A 19055-nucleotide genomic window follows, 5' to 3' on the forward strand; every position below is an offset into this window, starting at 1 on the left:
TTTTTTTTTATTTTTTTTTTTTTAGGGATTGGTCACAGGTGTGAGGAGGAACGTGATAGTCCTCCTCATCTTGGCTTGCAATAGTGTCATAACCTCAAGTGAACTAGTCACCTGATATGATATGATAACCCCCCGGTGTATTTGCTATTTATTGATGTGGAATCACTGCTCTTGCACTGCACAAGATGATGCCAAAGCCCTGTTTAATAGTAAAGTAGTACAAAATTGGTTTCAAAGAGAAATGTTGACGTGATTCCTAACATCTGAGACGAGACAAGCTTTGTACAGTATGTCGTGGAGGAGCAAAGTTTTGCCTGAGTTGTTAGCAGAAAAAAAAATCAGGAGAGATTCTTGGCCTGCATATGCATGTACAGTACATGAGCACTTCAGGTGCATTTTTTTTTTTTTTCAAAATCAAATCATCTTCAATCATCTTCATGTTTATGGGTAGTGTAAATATTGGGGTATATGTAGGATTTGAACTGCTACGTACTGTATATATTGATATGAAAATTAAAAAAAATTGGAGGTGGGCATCAATACTAATACACTACTGTAATAATATTTTTGCTAGTATTCACAGCAGGGTTCTGTCCCTATCCCCTACGAATAGCGGGGGTTTACCGTATTCTTATTTTGTAATAATGTTTTCAATTATTAAGATAATTAATACACAAATATTATTTGTCCAGCAGAATAGTGTGGTAGTCGCTGTTGACTTTTTATCTTTGCAATTGACGTGCGACCAGTCGAGGGTGTGATCTGCATCTCGCCCAAAGTCAGCTGGGATAGGTTCCAGCACACCTGCGACCTTAATGAGGGAAATGGATGGATGGATAGACTTTTGTTTGTTTACAAATATATAGTTGGTGCCTGCAGTCAAGTATGGAAATTACACACCCAAGTAAATCTTTTTTCTGCTTATTTCAGAAAATGTGTCTGTGAGTGAGTTGTTCCGCCCTTCTTAATTTACATAATAACCACTCCCACACTGACTTTCTTAGCCAATGATTTGGCACTATGCTGGCGTAGGTTCTAGAGAAAGAAGAGAGCCGCTTTCACGCGGCCAAAGCATCAAAGCGAAAAGATAAGCAGAGCTGCAGTGTTAACATATATTTACATTAGCTCCCAGTTTTACTAGCATTATCTTCTGATAAGCAGCACATACTTTGATGTTTGGCCAAGTTGTTGACAGAGGGGTTAGAGTATTTGTGTTTGGCGATGTCATGCGCCACGCCACTACATTAATTGGCAAGTGTAATTCGGCTGCTTGGTGAAGAAATGCTTCTTCCATTCTATTGAATTTATATGAGGGTGAGGATGACTATGGTTAAATTAGTCAGTGGTGACCTCACATATTTGCAGTCTATGCAAAGGGGTGAACCACTACATCATAGCTAAAAGGTAAGAAGAGCTGCAGTGAGTTATGTTGAATGCACAGATTATCGTTAGTTTTTGATAAGGGGTACTTACTTGATTGCTCCTGGAAGTTAAGGGTCTTGTCTTAAAGGTATCACTTGTTGGTCAGCAGACCTTTTTGTGTAACATTTGCACAGATTGGCAAATTATTATTATTAAAAAAAAAATAATTTGGTTGATTGTGTACAATGGATTGTTGGATTAAAATTGTGTTGAAGCAATTGAGACAAAACTGAATAGTACAACACTGCTATTGACAGTTCTTTGACATTTCTTCTAACCTAATTTACACAGTGGAAAAGGTTGAACTGAATCTGTTTGACTGCAGACTTGTTCAGTTTGGATACATTTTACGAAATAATGAACATCAAATTACAGACAGTTCTCTGTTTACGACGGTCCGACATTCGTTCTCTGTTTACGACGGTCCGACATTCAACATTTCGAGGTTACAAATGGCGTGCGGCCTAAAATTCGTCGTCACAAGGCACAAGAAGGCACTTTTAGTTACTGCTGCACTTCCTGTTTAGCGTTAGCGTAAATTAGTGGTACACTATGGCTCAATCCAACTTGCTGCCATCAGTCATACCCTTCTGGAGTAGGCTCGCAAAAAAGAACAACAAACACGCTTGAGGTGGTAAATGCTTGATATGGGTTTTTTTTGTGTGTTTGTGCGAATTTAGAGCCTTCACAGGGGCCATGGCCTTCCTTGGCAGTGCGGTTCGGCAGTTGGTGTCGGCGGTGCGCCTCCCGCTCACCGTCCCGCTGTGCCGCGCAAGTTGTCGGACATACAGCTCGGAGCCCACAGCAGAGAAGAGCGTCCCTTATGAGAAGACACTCAAACGGGATGGCACAGCCACATCTGGGCCGACTAAACCTTTACCAAGGTTAGCGTCCGACTGATAACTCGTTTCCAACATAAGATCGATGTGGGGGTTACCAACCACAGTGATAACGAGAAACATTGTAGTCAGTTGAGGAGTTTCCTTTGTTTACCATATCCTGTTTGTATGTGTATGTATATGGCATTATTTGTCTGGCTGCTATGATGTCACAATATTTACCTGGTTGTCCATGCCACAAGCCAGATCTTGGTTAATTTGAATAACTCTGAACAACTGTAACGAACTGAACTGAATTCGCAGCGTGGTGTGAACTACTGACTTTAGTTTTTCAGACACAATCATAGGTCAACATGAATACAAGGTTAACAAGTTTTGTTCTCGTGCTTCCTGGTTCAGGTCAGCAGACGTGGTGGTGATCGGAGGAGGCAGTCTGGGCTGTCAGACAGTGTATCACCTCGCTAAAATGGGCCTGACCAATGTGGTTCTGCTGGAGAGAGACCGACTGACTGCTGGAACCACCTGGCACACAGCAGGTCAAACATAGTTTTTCACGGCTCTCTTTGCTATCGATACTTAAAAAAAAAAAAAAAAGACAACTAGGAATTATGAGGTACCATTTCATGTACCTGGTTAGCAGGGTTCCAAGTTTGCTGATACCAGATAGCATAGTCATACAATCCCACATTCAAAAACATGCCTGTTAAGTTTGATTGAATACAGGGTACGCTAAATTGTCCATAGGTGTGTATGTGAATGGTTGTTTGTCTATCTGTGCCCTGCGTTTGTCTGGCAACCAGTCCATGTTGTTTCCCGCTTCTTGCCCAAAGTCAGCTATGATAGGACTTGTAGTTCCATCCATCCATTTTTATTGTTTTTTATCTCATTAGGATTGCAGGTGAGTTGAAGCCTAAGAACAATACCTGGCACTTTTTGATATAAATGTGGTTAAAGCGACATCCAAGAAAGACATCCACTGTCATAGGTTACTGTTGTGATTTAGTGCGACATTTGGTTGCATTCCTGGCTACAAAATGAATGTACATTTGTGGGTGTGTTTCTTCCAGGCCTCCTGTGGCAGCTTCGCCCGAGCGACGTTGAGGTGGAGCTCCTGGCCCACACACGGAACTTGATCAGCAAAGACCTGGAGGAAGAGACGGGCCTCCACACCGGCTGGATCCAGAACGGAGGACTCTTCATCGCCTCCAACAAGCAGCGGCTGGACGAGTACAAGCGCCTCATGTCGGTGAGAAGCAGGATCGCTCGACTTTTGAACATCTGTAAAACAGTGGCATTCATACAAGATCATACCATATACACATCATATGGCCCGGGTGACATCGCTATATTGCTCATTGCCTCTGGGAGGATGCAGTGGGGGGGAAAGTATGTGAACCCCTTGAAATGTCTTAAATCTCTGTATAGATTGGCCATAAAATGTGGTCTGATCTTTATCTAAATCACAAAGACAAACAGTCTTCTTAAGTTAATACCACACAAACAATTATGTTTTCATATTTTTATCGAGGTATAATGTAAAAGTTCACAGGACAGGAACGAAAAGTAAGTGACCGCTTGGATTTGATGAAGGGTTGACCATCCTTTGGCAGCCAATAACCCAATAACTTCCTGGAGTTGCAGATCAGACGTGCGCAACGATCAGGATGAATTTTGGATTGTTTCTCCAAAATGGTTGAAGCAAGATGTCTGGTGTGAATAACTCTCTTCAGGGCATGCTACAGCATCATGACCAATTTATGACGAAATTTGAGAAATTCCAAAGGGTTCACGTACTTTTTCGTCCTACTGTACATTTGCATGTTTTCAGAATCAGAATCAGAATCATCTTTATTTGCCAAGTATGTCCAAAACACACAAGGAATTTGTCTCCGGTAGTTGGAGCCGCTCTAGTACAACAGACAGTCAATTTACAGAACACTTTGGAGACATAAAGACATTGACAAAAAACAATTGTGCAAAAAGATGCAGAGTCCTCTAGCACTTAGAGCAGTTCGAATGACTAATATTGCAATAGTCCGGTGCAATGACCATTGTGCAAAGGGCGCCGAGACTTCAAGGAGTGTATGCGGTTTAAAATGACGAGTAGTGCGATCATCTGGGACAATGTTGGTTGTGCAAATGTTACAGATACTCCTCAATCAGTGTGCAAATGGAGCAGATGCTACTCTGGCATGAGTGGCCAGTATATGCAAATAGTGCAGCATGGCGAGACAACTACAGTGAGTGCACGAGTAATACATAATTGGCCCCACAGAAATGTGACAACGAACTCAAGTCAAAAAAATTGCCAAGCTGGAAGAGCTGGTGACCGGGATGCGGAGGGTCCGAGAGGATTTTGCACGCCCTTGTCTTAGTTCTGGCAGCGTGCAAGTCCTCAATGGTGGGTAGGGGGGTACCGACAATCCTTTCAGCAGTTTTGATTTTCCGTTGCAGTCGGAGTTTGTCCTTTTTTGTAGCAGCACCAAACCAGACTGTGATGGAAGAACACAGGACCGATTCGATGACCGCTGTGTAGAACTGTCTCAGCAGCTCCGGTGGCAGGCCGTGCTTTCTCAGAAGCCTCAGGAAGTACATCCTCTGCTGGGCCTTTTTGAGGACGGAGTTGATGTTGGTCGCCCACTTCAGGTCCTGAGAGATTGTAATTCCCAGGAACTTGAACTTTTGGGTATTGCTATGATATGGTGTGATGAAATTAATAGCCATTGTTTAGGTGTCAGTTATAATAGTTCTCTTTTTTGCCATTTCTGGTCAGTAACAAAATCCCTTTGCATTCACATGCAATTTCTGAGGTTATTGAGGTTTTCAATAGTAACTGCAATTACGGTATAGTTATCCATCCATCCATCCATCGATCCATTTTCTACCGCTTATCCGAGGTCGGGTCATGGGGGCAGTAGCTTTAGCAGGGACGCCCAGACTTCCCTCTCCCCAGCCACTTCATCCAGCTCCCGAGATCCCGAAGTGTCCCCAGGCCAGCCGAGAGACGTAGTCTCTCCAGCGTGTCATTGGTCATCCCCGGGGTCTCCTCCCGGTGGGACATGTCCGGAACACCTCACCAGGGAGGCGTCCGGGAGGCATCCGAATCAGATTCCCCAGCCACCTCATCTGGCTCCTCTCAATGTGGAGGAGCAGCGGCTCTACTCTGACATCCTCCGGATGACTGAGCTTCTCACCCTATCTCTAAGGGAGAGCCCGGACACCCTCCGGAAGAAACTCATTTCGGCCGCTTGTATCCAGGATCACGACCCACAGCTCGTGACCATAGAGGAGGGTAAGAACGTAGATCGACCGGTAAATCGAGAGCTTCGCGTTTCGGCTTAGCTCCCTCTTTACCACAACGGACCGATACAAAGTCCGCATCACTGCAGACGCTGCACCGATCCGCCTGTCGATCTCCCGTTCCATTCTTCCCTCACTCGTGAAGAAGACCCCAAGATACTTGAACTCCTCCACTTGGGGCAGGATCTCATCCCCGACCCGGAGAGGGCACGCAACCCTTTTCCGACTGAGGACCATGGCCTCAGATTTGGAGGTGCTGATTCTCATTTCAGCCGCTTCACACTCTCCAGTGAGAATTGGAGATCACGGCTTGATGAAGCCAACAGAACCACATCATCTGCAATAAGCAGAGATACAATACTGAGGCAACCAAACCGGACCCCCTCTACGCCTCGGCTGCGCCTAGACATTCTGTCCATAAAAGTTATGAACAGAATCGGTGACAAAGGGCAGCCTTGGCGGAGTCCAACCCTCACCGGAAACGAGTCCGACTTACTGCCGGCATTTCGGACCAAGGTCTGACACCGGACGTAGTTAGACCGAACAGCCCATATCAGGGGATTCGGTACCCCATACTCCCGAAGCATCCCCCACAGGACTTCCCGAGGGACACGGTCGAACGCTTACTCCAAGTTTACAAAACACATAGACTGACTGGAGATAGACGTAGACTGGTTGGGCGAACTCCCATGCACCCTCGAGGACCCTGCTGAGGGTGTAGAGCTGGTCCACTGTTCCACAGCCAGGACGAAAACCACACTGCTCCTCCTGAATCTGAGATTTGACTTCCCGACGGACCCTCCTCTCCAGCACCACTGGATAGACCTTACCAGGGAGGCTGAGGAGTGTGATCGCCCTGAAATTGGAACACACCCTCTGGTCCTCCTTCTTAAAAAGGGGGGCCACCACCCCAGTCTGCCAACCCCTATGGCCCCTCCCACAGGTGGTGAGCCCATGGGAAGTACGGTATAGTTAGTATAGTTATTATTCATACCCTGGCCAAATGATTTCAAATAAAGGTTTATTTGTTGAATCTTTTTGTCTCGATTTGACCAGCAGGTAACCATATTTCATATATTAATTCATATATTCTATCATTCATTTATTAATTTTTACATTTTGAAAATGATTAATATCCCTGATCCTATTGAGCACACACATAGGGCATTCTAGTCACTTCTTACTTTAGAACATTGGATATGCTTGTATTAAAAACAGTATGAATAACTTCATTTTTGTAGTGTTTCAAATTTGTTTTCTACTTGTATATATATATATATATCATTTTGGACTGTAAGATACAAATTCACAGAATAGAAATTCATATTTGGCCAGGATACGAATAAGTTCCTTGAACAAATTCTCGATAAAGTTTTTTTTTTTTTCTTTTACTTGATGAACATTTCCATTGCAGGATTGCCAACTCTTGCAAGTTCTTGTCTCTGTACTTGTGTAACAGATGAAGGTAGTAGCTGCTTTGTTTACTTTGATTATATAATTGCCAGGAGTCTAAAGTTCACTTCCCTGGGACATGTGAGTTCCTACTGTTGAGACCTTCTTGCATATTTTATTTAACGTTGGAAATGTTTTTTTTTTTTTTTAAATGTACAAATCATAATCATTAAAGCTGTAACCTCTCCCTGCCTTCTAGCTGGGTAAAGTTTACGGCATAGAGTCCCATGTGCTCTCACCTGCCGAGACAAAGGACCTCTATCCTCTGATGAATGTTGACGACCTTTACGGGACACTTTATGTGCCCAAGGATGGCACCATGGACCCTGCAGGCACCTGTACCACCCTGAGCCGAGCGGCCTCTGCTAGGGGAGCCACGGTAACATTTACGTAACAGTCCGTCTTCAGTTCATGAATATGACATATGTCAAAAACCATAAAAACAACATCTAACTACAAAGGGGCTTCAATTGCTGATACATTTCTTTCAAGTGGTTGAAATTAATCACAAAAAGTACTCATCAGATGGAATAGCTTCTTAGATGGAGCAATGACTTAAAATGTGCATAAACCTGTGCATTAAAGAATCACTGAACATATTAATATACTCAGATCATTTTACACTTGAGACTATGTGAGTCCTGGGATGCACATGTCATGGAAACAGTGAGTCCCAACATGGGAACAATGAGTCCCTTTGCAACTTATCACGGAATACAGATAAAGTAATCCTACGCTATATCACGGTTCTTGCTTCACGGTCCGGCTATATTGCGGATTTTTTTTACAGGTGTTACTCTATTTTTTATACCGTTTGTACAATATTTTTTATTTATTTTTAAAATTATCCCTTGCTCTTGCTCACAATATATTTATGTTTAGCAAATAGCAAATTTTTGAGGACGATATATATTTTCCCAAAAGCCCATCACGACAAACAATAGTATTGTTGATGTTTTTTACGCCACTGATATAATGATATTAGAGTATAGTAATTCAAGTGCATCCTTTTAAGAGCAATTCAGTTTTAAGTCTAAGAAAAATGAACATTGACATTGTAATGTAGAACAATAAATAAAATATAAATAAAACCGATTCAGGCCCTGTGCACAAAAATTGCACTTGAAAAAATATAAAAATTTGGCACAGAGGTATCATCAATGCTTTATCAGGCAATATACTGCCAATCAAGTTTCCAGTTGGTTAAGAAAAAGTGCCAAGTAGCAACATTAATGACAACACAAGTGGATCAAAACATCCTCAACAAAGATTTGTACTACTTTTCAAAGGTCTGCAGCCTTTCTTTAAATGCTACTTTGACAACATGTTCAACATGTTATACTCTATATAACGTGAGCAAACGTGCGCCATATTCACGTTTGTATTTGCATTGTTGGGTAAAGGGTTACACAATTGCAACCATGCATTATCTTTTAATTTCTTCTCCCTCTGGTATTCTAAAACTGAATTTGTTTATTAGCTAATAACCTCTCATACAATGTGATAATGTAGCTGTTATTTTGGGGCTGTATGGATGCCCAATAAAAACATTTAATTTAATTAAAAAATATCTGAAAAAAAATATTTAAAATAAAAATTATTTTGGGGAAAAATAATCAACGACAGATTATTATTATTATTTTTTTTTAGGAAAAAAATATAAAAAATTTCAGATATACACGCTTTCATTGATTTGTACATAAATTAACACAGTTTTGTCAGACTAAAAAAAATCTACAATACCTATTCACCATACAGTTCCTGTGCACATTATATAGTATCCAGATATCTACAATGCATGTGAATAATCCCCCATAACAAAAGTAACTGTGCCCTCCTAAACCAGGTGATTGAGAACTGCCCTGTAACTGGTATCAAAGTGCGGGTGGACGACCTTGGGGTGAAGAGGGTGAAGGCAGTGGAGACCCCGCACGGCACTATAGAGACTCCATGTGCGGTGAACTGTGCAGGTCAGGCAATAATGTTTTTGGTGTGCGAGTCAGGTGGAAAAAAATATAAATAATACAAAGGATTTTATAGTTGAAATAAATATGTGTCAAAATAAAAACATAGCCCGTCTTTATGTTATTGTTTGAGTAAAGTGCTTTGAATTATGGCTATTTCTTTCACAACACATGAATCCGACTAATATTAAAATAAATATATGTGCTTAAGCATGTGCATACAAGCATGCCTTCCACGAGAGAACAAAATGGCTAGGGACTCCCCTGCAGCTGTAATATAAAGCACACTGTAAATGTTATTTTAGCTAACATTTTGGTACATTACACTTAACATAATGTTTTTCCACATTTTTCCACAAGTTGTTGGTGTTTTGAACTTTCAAGTCTGACAGTTTATTTTTCATTTTAATTTTTTTAATGTCACATTTGCACTGTCTGACGCCAAAATAATTAATCACTAAAGTTAGTGTGGCAGTTTTAAAAATATATTTTTCTATTTTTTTCACACAGCTGTACCCACATGAAGTGTTGGACGCTGTTGCATATACTTTAAGCCCATCTATTTTAATGTGATAAATGGAAAGAATAATTTAATCAATGTCGATATTTTTGTGAATATACAATTTATGGGGCAGCAATATTGTTTTTAAAAATGCTGGAATAAGACTTAAAATGGATAGGAACACTACCTTTACATATACTTTTCAGAATTGAAGGTGACCTAATAACATTGCTGTGTTGTGCTCATGGTACAGGAGTGTGGGCCACCAAGTTGGGGCACATGGCTGGAGTGAAGGTGCCCCTCATTGCCATGCATCATGCCTATGTGGTAACAGAGAGGATTGAAGGCATTCAGGTCAGTCGTCTGCCCATAACCTTCAGAATTATAGCTCAGTCTCTAGAGAAAAAGCCCATTTTCTGAACATTGAAAAGTAATTTTTCCCATTTTAGGATTTAAAAAAAAATTATCTATAAAAGGAAACCATGATTATAACCCAGTTGTAGATTTATACTTCAGCCCACAGGGAGGTAGAAATACACCCATCCATCCATTTTCTATAGCGCCTGTCCTCATTAGGATCACTGGTGAGCTCGAGCCTATCCCAGCCGACTAAAAGGTGGGATACACCCTGGACTGCTATATTGACTAATTATTACTATTTACAAGTGGACACTCACTTTAACAAGTATGGACAATTTAGAGTCTTTAATGAAACTAACGTGCTGGTTTTAGCAATGAGGGAAGAATCTGGATGTCCTGGAAAATACCCACACATGCACGGGGAGAATATTGGAACCCACACACAGGATTCCAACGCAGAACTGCTCGAATGTGAGTCAGACGTACTAACCTTTTAATAACGGCATGCTGCCCGGTAGAAATTCAGTCAAAATTAATATAACCAGCAGGGGGCACTGTGACCATTTAAGTTTTAGTTTATAGTTTTAGTTTAGTTATACAATGTGTAAAAAGATCAGATGGTTCCGTGTGGGTTTTTTTTGTGTGTGTGTGTGTGTGTGTGTGTGTGTGTGTGTGTATACATATTCTAATTGTATTAGGCTGGCTGTGTATATGTAAGTACAATCTGAAGTGGCACAATTGAACTCTGTCATGTGTAACAAATTAGTGAGTGCGCACTGAGCCAGTGTGCACGTGTAATAGTGTTCATCCTCTAGAAGCTGATGCTTTTGAAGCCAGAACTAGTCTCTGTTACGTAGTTTTATAGGCGCTTAAGCAGCATTACTGCTCCATCATGCACACACGCTTCCACAAACTGGATAAAAGAAGTGGATGTAGGCCGACTCTTTAAACTGCTGCCTTTCCAATGGCCAGCGTGGGGCGACACAACCTGTCCCTTTACATCTGGGAAGAATTATTTGCATCTGACACACACTTGATTTATGAACATAGTAAACGTTTTCCTCGTGAGTTTGTAGTTTGAATCACAACACATTTTATTTTTATCCATTGTATTATCAGTTGTAAATGATGTCACCATTGAAAGGGAAATAATAAATCCAGCTTGCTTTGCTGCCTTGTTGCACTGCCATAGGAGAGAGACTAGAGTATGGAGGCTATTATCCAAACATAAAAACACTGTATAACGTACTTTAGGATGGAGTGCCCTCTCCAGGTTGGGGATGAGATGCGGCCTCAAGTGGAGGAGTTCAAATATCTTGGGGTCTCGTTCACAAGTGAGGGTAAAATGGAGCAGGAGATCGACAGACGGATCAGTGCAGCGTCTGCAGTGATGCAAATACAATGACACATTCTTTTTGCGGAATCATGATAAGATAATTGAATTGAATTAAAAAAAACATGTTCATCATTGTAATTGTACAATTGTGCTAAAAAATAAATAAATATACAGTCACTAAAAAAAAAAAAAAAAACCCTCCTTGAGCCGTCACCTTGTCGTGGTGGAGGGGTTTGTGTGTCCCAGTGATCCTAGGAGCTAAGTTGTCTGGGGCTTTATGCCCCTGGCAGGGTCACCCAGGACCAGACAAAGCACGGCTCAAAGACCCCTAATGATGACGACAAACAATGGACTTCGTTTTCCCTTGCCCGGATGCGGGTCACCGGGGCCCCCCACTGGAGCCAGGCCTGGTGGTGGGGCTCGAAGGCGAGCGCCTGGTGGGCGGGCCTGCACCCATGGGGCCCGGGCACAGCCCGAAAGGGTAACGTGGGTCCCCCTTCCCATGGGCTCACCACCTGTGGGAGGGGCCATAGGGGTCGGGTGCAGTGTGAGCTGGGCGGTGGCCGAAGGCGGGGACCTTGGCGATACGATCCCCGGCTACAGAAGCTGGCTCTAGGGACGTGGAATGTCACCTCTCTGGCAGGGAAGGAGCCCGAGCTGGTGTGTGAGGTCGAGAAGTTCCGACTAGATATAGTCGGACTCGCCTCCACAGACAGCTTGGGCTCTGGTACCAGTCCTCTCGAGACCCCAGGGCTGCCAATATTTTTGAGCATGACTGTATTTGGCAGTGGTGCGGAAGTGCTGATAGCTGTTTCTAAATATTTGCACCTTCGTCACTACAATAAAAAAGATAACCTAAAACAGAACGTAATAAATTGCTGCTGTATACAAGATGATTTCTGTGGTATTTTAAGTTCTTATACTGCCTGCGAACAGTCGTACTGAAAAGGAAAACACACCTCACAAAGTGAGTGGAGTGCACAATAAGCATAGAGTGAAGCTATTCATTAGATGTTTTGTTCCTGCATACACAACAAGGTGAATAGTTCCCAGCGCTGCAGTAAAAGTGTTCAGCTTTTGTAGTATACATTAAAGAATCAAGATTTATCTTGGTGTTTCTGAAATGACCTTTATCATGCATTGCCATTGTGTAAAGGAAAATGCTCTTCCAATAATGTAGGAGACATGCAGTCATTATGTGACATGTGTTCTAATATCTCTGATCTATCTGTGCAGAATATGCCAAACGTAAGAGACCATGATTCGTCAGTGTACCTGCGTCTCCAAGGTGACGCCCTGTCCGTGGGTGGCTACGAACAAAATCCCATCTTCTGGGATGAGGTAAACTGTCGTATATTCTACAAGTGTTACCCGTTCATGTGTGGGACTTGAACCCATCTCGCTGGTCTTGATGCTGTATGATGTCATCTTTGTAGTATTTGAGCACTGATATAAAATACTGTGATGTCTTAAAACATGTTTTAAGTGTTTGAGTTGTTGTGGAGTTGTTGAGTTATTGTGTTTTAAGTGCTCTTTGAAAGCAAATGTTTTTGCTTCCAAATGCTAATTTTCTTTCTATGACATTCTGTCTCTTACTAGAACATACCTCTCAGCATTCATACTATTTCTGAGGGATTTTTTATTTCAACTTGATGACACAATATATGTGGCCAAATATTAGCGAGATTACTTTTGATGCAGACATCCAAATGAGTCTCCTTCCTCCTCGCCATGCAAACCTTTCATCCTTACACTGTGTACTTTAGTGAAAGCAATGGCTTCTATCTTGCTCATCTGAAAATCAAACACATCAGACTGTTCATTGTCTCGACTTGACATCATCTCCCAGTTAATCTGTTCTTCATTCAACTGACTGCATTATAAATTGTGTGTGCGTGCGTGTGTGTGCATGCATGCCAGTGTTTGTGTGTGTGTGTGTGTGTGTCTGCCTTTCGTGTGCATGTGTGTGTGTGCGTGTGTTGTGTTTGCTCATCACCAGACTTTTAAATAGCCTTTGGTAATCTGCTGATCTCTACTCTTTGCCATTTTACTTATTTGATTTGTTACTGTGTAAACTGTCTCTTTTAAAATCATGCATTGTTTAGAGCAGTGTTTCCACATATTTTACATTAGAAAAAAATCTCATGTCACAAAAAGTGGAAACAGATGAATTATGCTTCCATGTATTCGAAGTGCATTTGTAATTGTTCTGCCAATATGTTGCTGGCATAGAAAGTTGAAAAGTGATACATCATCTGTCGGAAATGAATAATTTTTTAACCAATTAAGTAAAATTGGATAATTTCCCATGGCACACTAATGTGCGATGGCACACTGGTTGGGAATTACTGGCGTAGAGCATGTGTGAGTCATGGTTCGCATTTTAAATTAAATTCGATTTTAATGACCTATTGAAATACACCCACATATTGTTTCTTCCTCTACAGTAATGGTTTATCAGTCTTCTGTTATTATTAATCTCTTATCAACAAAGTATACCACTCTGAAATTGTTTGTTAACCTCGTTGTGAAGGCAGACTTGCAATTCTTCTGTTGGGGCTCATAAATTACTGCAGGTGTACCTAATTTTGGGTCCGGCAGGTTTAATTGACCTTGTTTCTCTGACGGGTTTCAGAAATGTCTTGATCAGACGATTCCCCTTCATCATTCATGACTCATTGAGTTTGCGTCTTTGTGCCCGGCTGTGTGGAGACGTGATTCATGTGTGCAGAAGCCACTTGTTGATCTTTTCTCCGTGCTCTGCTGCCTAGCGTGGCTTTGATCTCTTCGGAAGAGAAAGAGGAGATAAGAATTAGTCGAAAACAGAGAGAGCGGGAAGAGAATAGAAGATTGATGTCTTGGGCACGGTGCTGAGGAGTGTGCTGAATTGGACAAAAGCAATCTCCACTTGAGGGGTCTGAACTTTGTAGTAAGACAAAACTCCTTGGCAACATCAAACTAGTGACCGTCACCTTAGATATTCAATTGTTATTCAAGTCGTATTAAAACAATTCTGCTACTTAAAAAGTCAGAGAATCTTTCTGTATCCTTCTACAAGGGAATTCATTTTTTAAATTGTAGTTCCTCTGAAGGGGCAGCATGACTCAGAATTCCACTTCAATTAATCTATCCAAAGATTGACAGTTTTGATTGCTAAGCAGTCTTCAAATGCCCATGAATAACGGTTCAATATCAAAAACAAGGACTGCAGATTCACAGATGATGATCTCAACAAGAAAGCTGTGGTCCACGTCATCTGGAATTTTAACCTGCTACACTAGTTGTCTTTGTTCCGTGAAGTTGGATGCCACCAATTCTTTTGGTCAGAGTTTTGCGATTACATAGACAAGGCATTCAGGAAACTGCTACTCTTGACGTTTATAAAAGTTTTCCACAGACCTAATCAACTTAGCTGTATCAATGCAAATCATACTCTAAAAAGACAGATTGAATTGATTTATTTATGTTCAAAAAAAATTCAAAAACATCACGTTTGATATTGAAAGGACCTATAGCATTCAGATGGCCTGTATTTCACCAAGAAGTTATCTTTATGTATTTTATGCTCAATAAAATGAAACTGGCAGTTATTTCCAATGACTGTTTTGCAGCAATCGGTAAATAACGAATTGCCCTGGGAACGCCCCTTTTACATCGCCAAAATCATATGTCATGTCTTAATGTGACATCGGCGACAGAACTGGAGACCAAATTTGCTGCATAACCGGTGTGGACAGAGGAATGCACTATACTATAAAGTGGCACTATTTACTCATATTATACTGTATATACAGTATCGTCACTGCCGGGCGAGATTACCCCCATGTCCAAAATGACAACTATTCAGGAAATATAAAATATAATAAAACCATCTTGCTTGAGTTTCCAAACACAGCTTTGTTCAACTTGGTACAATATCTTATTGCTGTCATGTACAGTTGCACACACACATCAACACAACAGTACCCCAAAATTACGTCCAACTGCTAAATTAATATGCAAAAAAAAAATAAAATCACAAATTAATTACCCGGTCGTTGATTAAAATGTTACGAACACGGTGCCGTGCTGGCTGGTGTTTGCCATGTTGACAGCCGTGCCCTTCAAAGTCCACGGCTACCTGACGTCACCAACCGTACAAAAGGCCTCTTTGTATATGACCATTACGACTATGCGACATAGAACCGTAAAAATGTCTTAATTTCGCCCACCTCAGCAGCTATTAGTCGATAAAGCCTGTCAAAAACGGAATTCTATTAGGTATTTTACATTTTGTTTAATTAGACCTCTTCTAATGAATACATTCCACACGTCTTTGGCAATATTTCTGGCAAAGGCTTATCAGGCTATAAGTGCAGGAATATTTGGTAAAGGCTGCATTTCCACAATACTGCACTTCTGTAAAACTGCCATTAAGAAGATAATTTTGCCCAGTCTTTTCGCTCATTCACATTACCTTTTGTAAAGGGGCCAATTGCAGATTTTGTACACAATTAATGTATGTGACAAACTTCAATGCTGACAGAACGTTTTCATGACGAAGAGTTAGGTGAACCTTATCAGAATCATCTTTATTACCACAGCTCCTGCCGATATGCAGACTCGTCACCGTCTTTGTTGAGGCCGATGACTGGTGTCATCTGCAAACTTCAGGAGTTTATCAGTGCCAAAATGTCGAGTGCAAGAGATGACCCACATAGCGAGAAAGCAACCATACTTTGATTTAAAGTGTGATTTTACTGACTGAGCCAGATTAGCATGGAAGGGGAGAAATTAAAGTTGAATCATCAGTGTGTGAGGAGATTAAAAACTTGGATCGGAAGTAGGGACTTTGAAAAGTAGAACTCTTGAACTTGGGCATGGAACTGAGGAATTGACAGATGTCGATACCTGTGGAAAAGGTTCACTCAAAGTATCCGACCTACAAGTTTGATTTTGACTTTTGACTATAAACGAGTTCTATTAGGTGAATGTTATCATCGTTCTTTTTAATGATGTTGAGAGTTGGATTGTTTCAAAGAAAACCTGAGCCAAATATGCTAATGTGTTGAATACAAACGTGGAGGGAATTCATCAGCAGTGAGTCCCATCTCGAAAACTCTTTTTAGCTCCGAAATACATGGACATCATGTGTTTGTGTTTTGTTCACAGGTTTCCGATAAGTTTGCCTTCAGCCTGTTTGACTTGGACTGGGATGTATTCATGCAACATATCGAGGGTGCCATCAACAGAGTTCCTGTTCTAGAGCAGATTGGTATTAAATCCACTGTCTGTGGACCAGGTAGGACCAATAAAAGGACCAATATGGAGAAATGGAAAAATCATAATAAATGCGATTTAGTGACGAGGGGACCCTATTAGGTTTAGAAAGATCTGTCTGCCTGCCTGCCTATTTGTCTGTCTGTCTGAAAAACCACTAATATTTTGGATCAATTTTTATCTAAAAACTAACGACTGCACAACATTGTAACATTGTTGCAGTGCTACAATGTTAAACAATATTAAATGCCAATGAAAGGTAATATTGAATGTGTTACCTGTTTTTTTACATTTTTATTATGCTGTATATCATAATTTTGTTGTCATTTAGATTGTGTTTTTGTCCACAGAATCCTTCACAGCAGACCATAAGCCGCTAATGGGAGAGGCTCCAGAGGTCAGAGGTTTCTTCTTGGGCTGTGGCTTCAACAGTGCTGGTAAGTCATATTGTATACTGTAATATCGTTATTAGTCAGAGAGGGTCATTTCATTTAAGCTTCCTTACCAACACAGTTGCAAAATTTCCTGAATTTGCGAAGCTGGACACTTTTCATGGAAATGTTTTTTTGTTTTTGTTTTGTTTTTTGGGGTAGTTGGGGGGGGATTTACTGGAATTAAAGAATTGACTATTATAAGTAACTAAAAGTAATGACTATGAGGTGCACTGTATTTGTATTAGATTGTGTGTAAAAAAAAAAAAAAAAAAAAAAAAAGGAAAAAAATATATATATTCAACAGTCATATCTTGAAAAATACCGGTATTTATTTTTCAGAAATGTCTGCTTATAACAAATCAAAGGGTTGAAAAATGTCTTACTATAATTATGTTTTATTTATTGTATATTTATATTATGACATTATTTGAATAATTTATAATATTGTATATTTTATTTACATTATTTTTCAACCTTTTATTTCCACCTGATTTTTCACTCATAGTTGTTACATTTTACATACTTGAGCCTTACATAAAACATGCATTTATGGACAAATGCAGCATAATGAAAAGGTAACAGAGAAAACAAAAACAAATTACCAAACCAAATGATTGCTTTGAACTTGGTATTATACTATAACCTTTATTCACTATTACAGCTGAACTCTTACAGGCACAGAGGATAGCTTCAGTTCAAACATGTCATTCCATTAGCTGACTCTACAGAGTTCACCACTGAATTTAGACATGAAGAAATGTCAGCGTCTAAGCAACTAGAAAGAGTGTGGAGGTGTACCTATAAATGTTAAAGTAATCGCCATAGGAGAAAGCTTTTCTTTCCTTGATCAGTAATACACTGCATTATCAAATTCCTTAAAGGTCCCATTTCATTAGAATGATTTTTTTTCCTACTGTTTTATGCATGGGTCAAAATGAGTCTGTGACATGTTTTAAGTTCCGAATCTGTGACATTTGTCGATTTAAATGCAAAAGTCAATAAATGACATAAGGTTTGCAAAATAGGTAGTTTTGAAATAGCTGACATTGTGAATAATGTGTAATTTATGTGACAGAAGAGTCTCTGCTAGGATGAAGGGCAAAGTTTATAAAACAGTGGTGAGGCCAGCCATGATGTACGGATTAGAGACAGTGGCACTGAAGAGACAACAGGAAGCAGAGTTGGAGGTGGCGGAAATGAAGATGTTGAGGATCGCTCTCGGAGTGACCAGGTTGGATAAATTTAGAAATTAGCTCATCAGAGGGACAGCCAATGTTCGATGTTTTGGAGACAAAGTTAGAGAGAGCAGACTTCGATGGTTTGGACACGTCCAGAGGAGAAATAGTGAGTATATTGGTAGAAGGATGATGAAGATGGAGCTGCCAGGCAAGAGAGCTGGAGGAAGACCAAAGAGAAGGTTGATGGATGTCATGAGGGAAGACATGAGGGTAGTTGGGGTTCGAGAGGAGGATGCAGGAGATAGGCTTTTTCGGGTATTAAGCGAATGAGTCTCAGCTGCTGCCAAGCCATAAAAATACTGTCTATAAAGTATACAGTACATATTACCAAATGTATTCGCTCGCCTGCTTTGACTCACATGAATTTAAGTGACATCCCATTCCTAATCCATAGGGTTCAATATAATGTTGGTCCACGCTTTGCAGCTATATCAGCTTCAACGTTTCTGGCTGTCCACAACGTTTAGGAGATGCACATTTGTGAGGTCACAAAGTGATGTTGGACTACAAGAACCGGCTCTCAGTCCATCCATCCATCCATCCATCCATCCATTTTCTGAGCCGATTCTCCTCACTAGGGTTGCGGGCATGCTGGAGCCTATCCTAGCTGTCATCGGGCAGGAGGCGGGGTACATCCTGAACTGGTTGCCAGCCAACCGCAGCGTCTCTCAGTCTCCACTCTAATTCTTCCCAAAGGTGTTCTGTCAGGTTGAGGTCAGGAATCTGTGCAGAATGGAAATGGAAGAACTGTTCCCACAAAGTTGGGAGCATGAAATTGTCCAAAATATTGACTCCTTAGTTCCAGTGAAAGGAACTCTGATATCCTCGTCTTGGAATGCCGAATCCTTCAATGTGGCAAATGACGTGAATGTGCGTTAATTGTGAACTAAGACAAGGGCGTGCAAAATCCTCTCGGACCGTCTGCACCCCGGTCACCGGCTCTTCCAGC

General features: G+C 40.9%; 1 protein-coding gene across 1 annotated transcript in view; it reads left to right on the top strand.

Moving 5' to 3' along the window:
• Nucleotides 1-19055, top strand: part of sardh (sarcosine dehydrogenase) — a 52026-nt gene that overhangs the window by 370 nt on the left and 32601 nt on the right. The window contains exons 2-10 of the mRNA XM_061699213.1: nucleotides 2103-2306; nucleotides 2661-2797; nucleotides 3329-3507; nucleotides 7213-7392; nucleotides 8860-8983; nucleotides 9733-9833; nucleotides 12412-12516; nucleotides 16327-16456; nucleotides 16785-16871. Coding sequence (XP_061555197.1) covers nucleotides 2119-2306; nucleotides 2661-2797; nucleotides 3329-3507; nucleotides 7213-7392; nucleotides 8860-8983; nucleotides 9733-9833; nucleotides 12412-12516; nucleotides 16327-16456; nucleotides 16785-16871 — 1231 coding nt within the window. The 5' untranslated portion in view covers nucleotides 2103-2118. The remainder of the gene's footprint in view (nucleotides 1-2102; nucleotides 2307-2660; nucleotides 2798-3328; nucleotides 3508-7212; nucleotides 7393-8859; nucleotides 8984-9732; nucleotides 9834-12411; nucleotides 12517-16326; nucleotides 16457-16784; nucleotides 16872-19055) is intronic.

The sequence above is a fragment of the Phycodurus eques genome, chromosome 15 (genome assembly GCF_024500275.1).
Source record: "Phycodurus eques isolate BA_2022a chromosome 15, UOR_Pequ_1.1, whole genome shotgun sequence".
Classification (NCBI taxonomy): domain Eukaryota; kingdom Metazoa; phylum Chordata; class Actinopteri; order Syngnathiformes; family Syngnathidae; genus Phycodurus; species Phycodurus eques.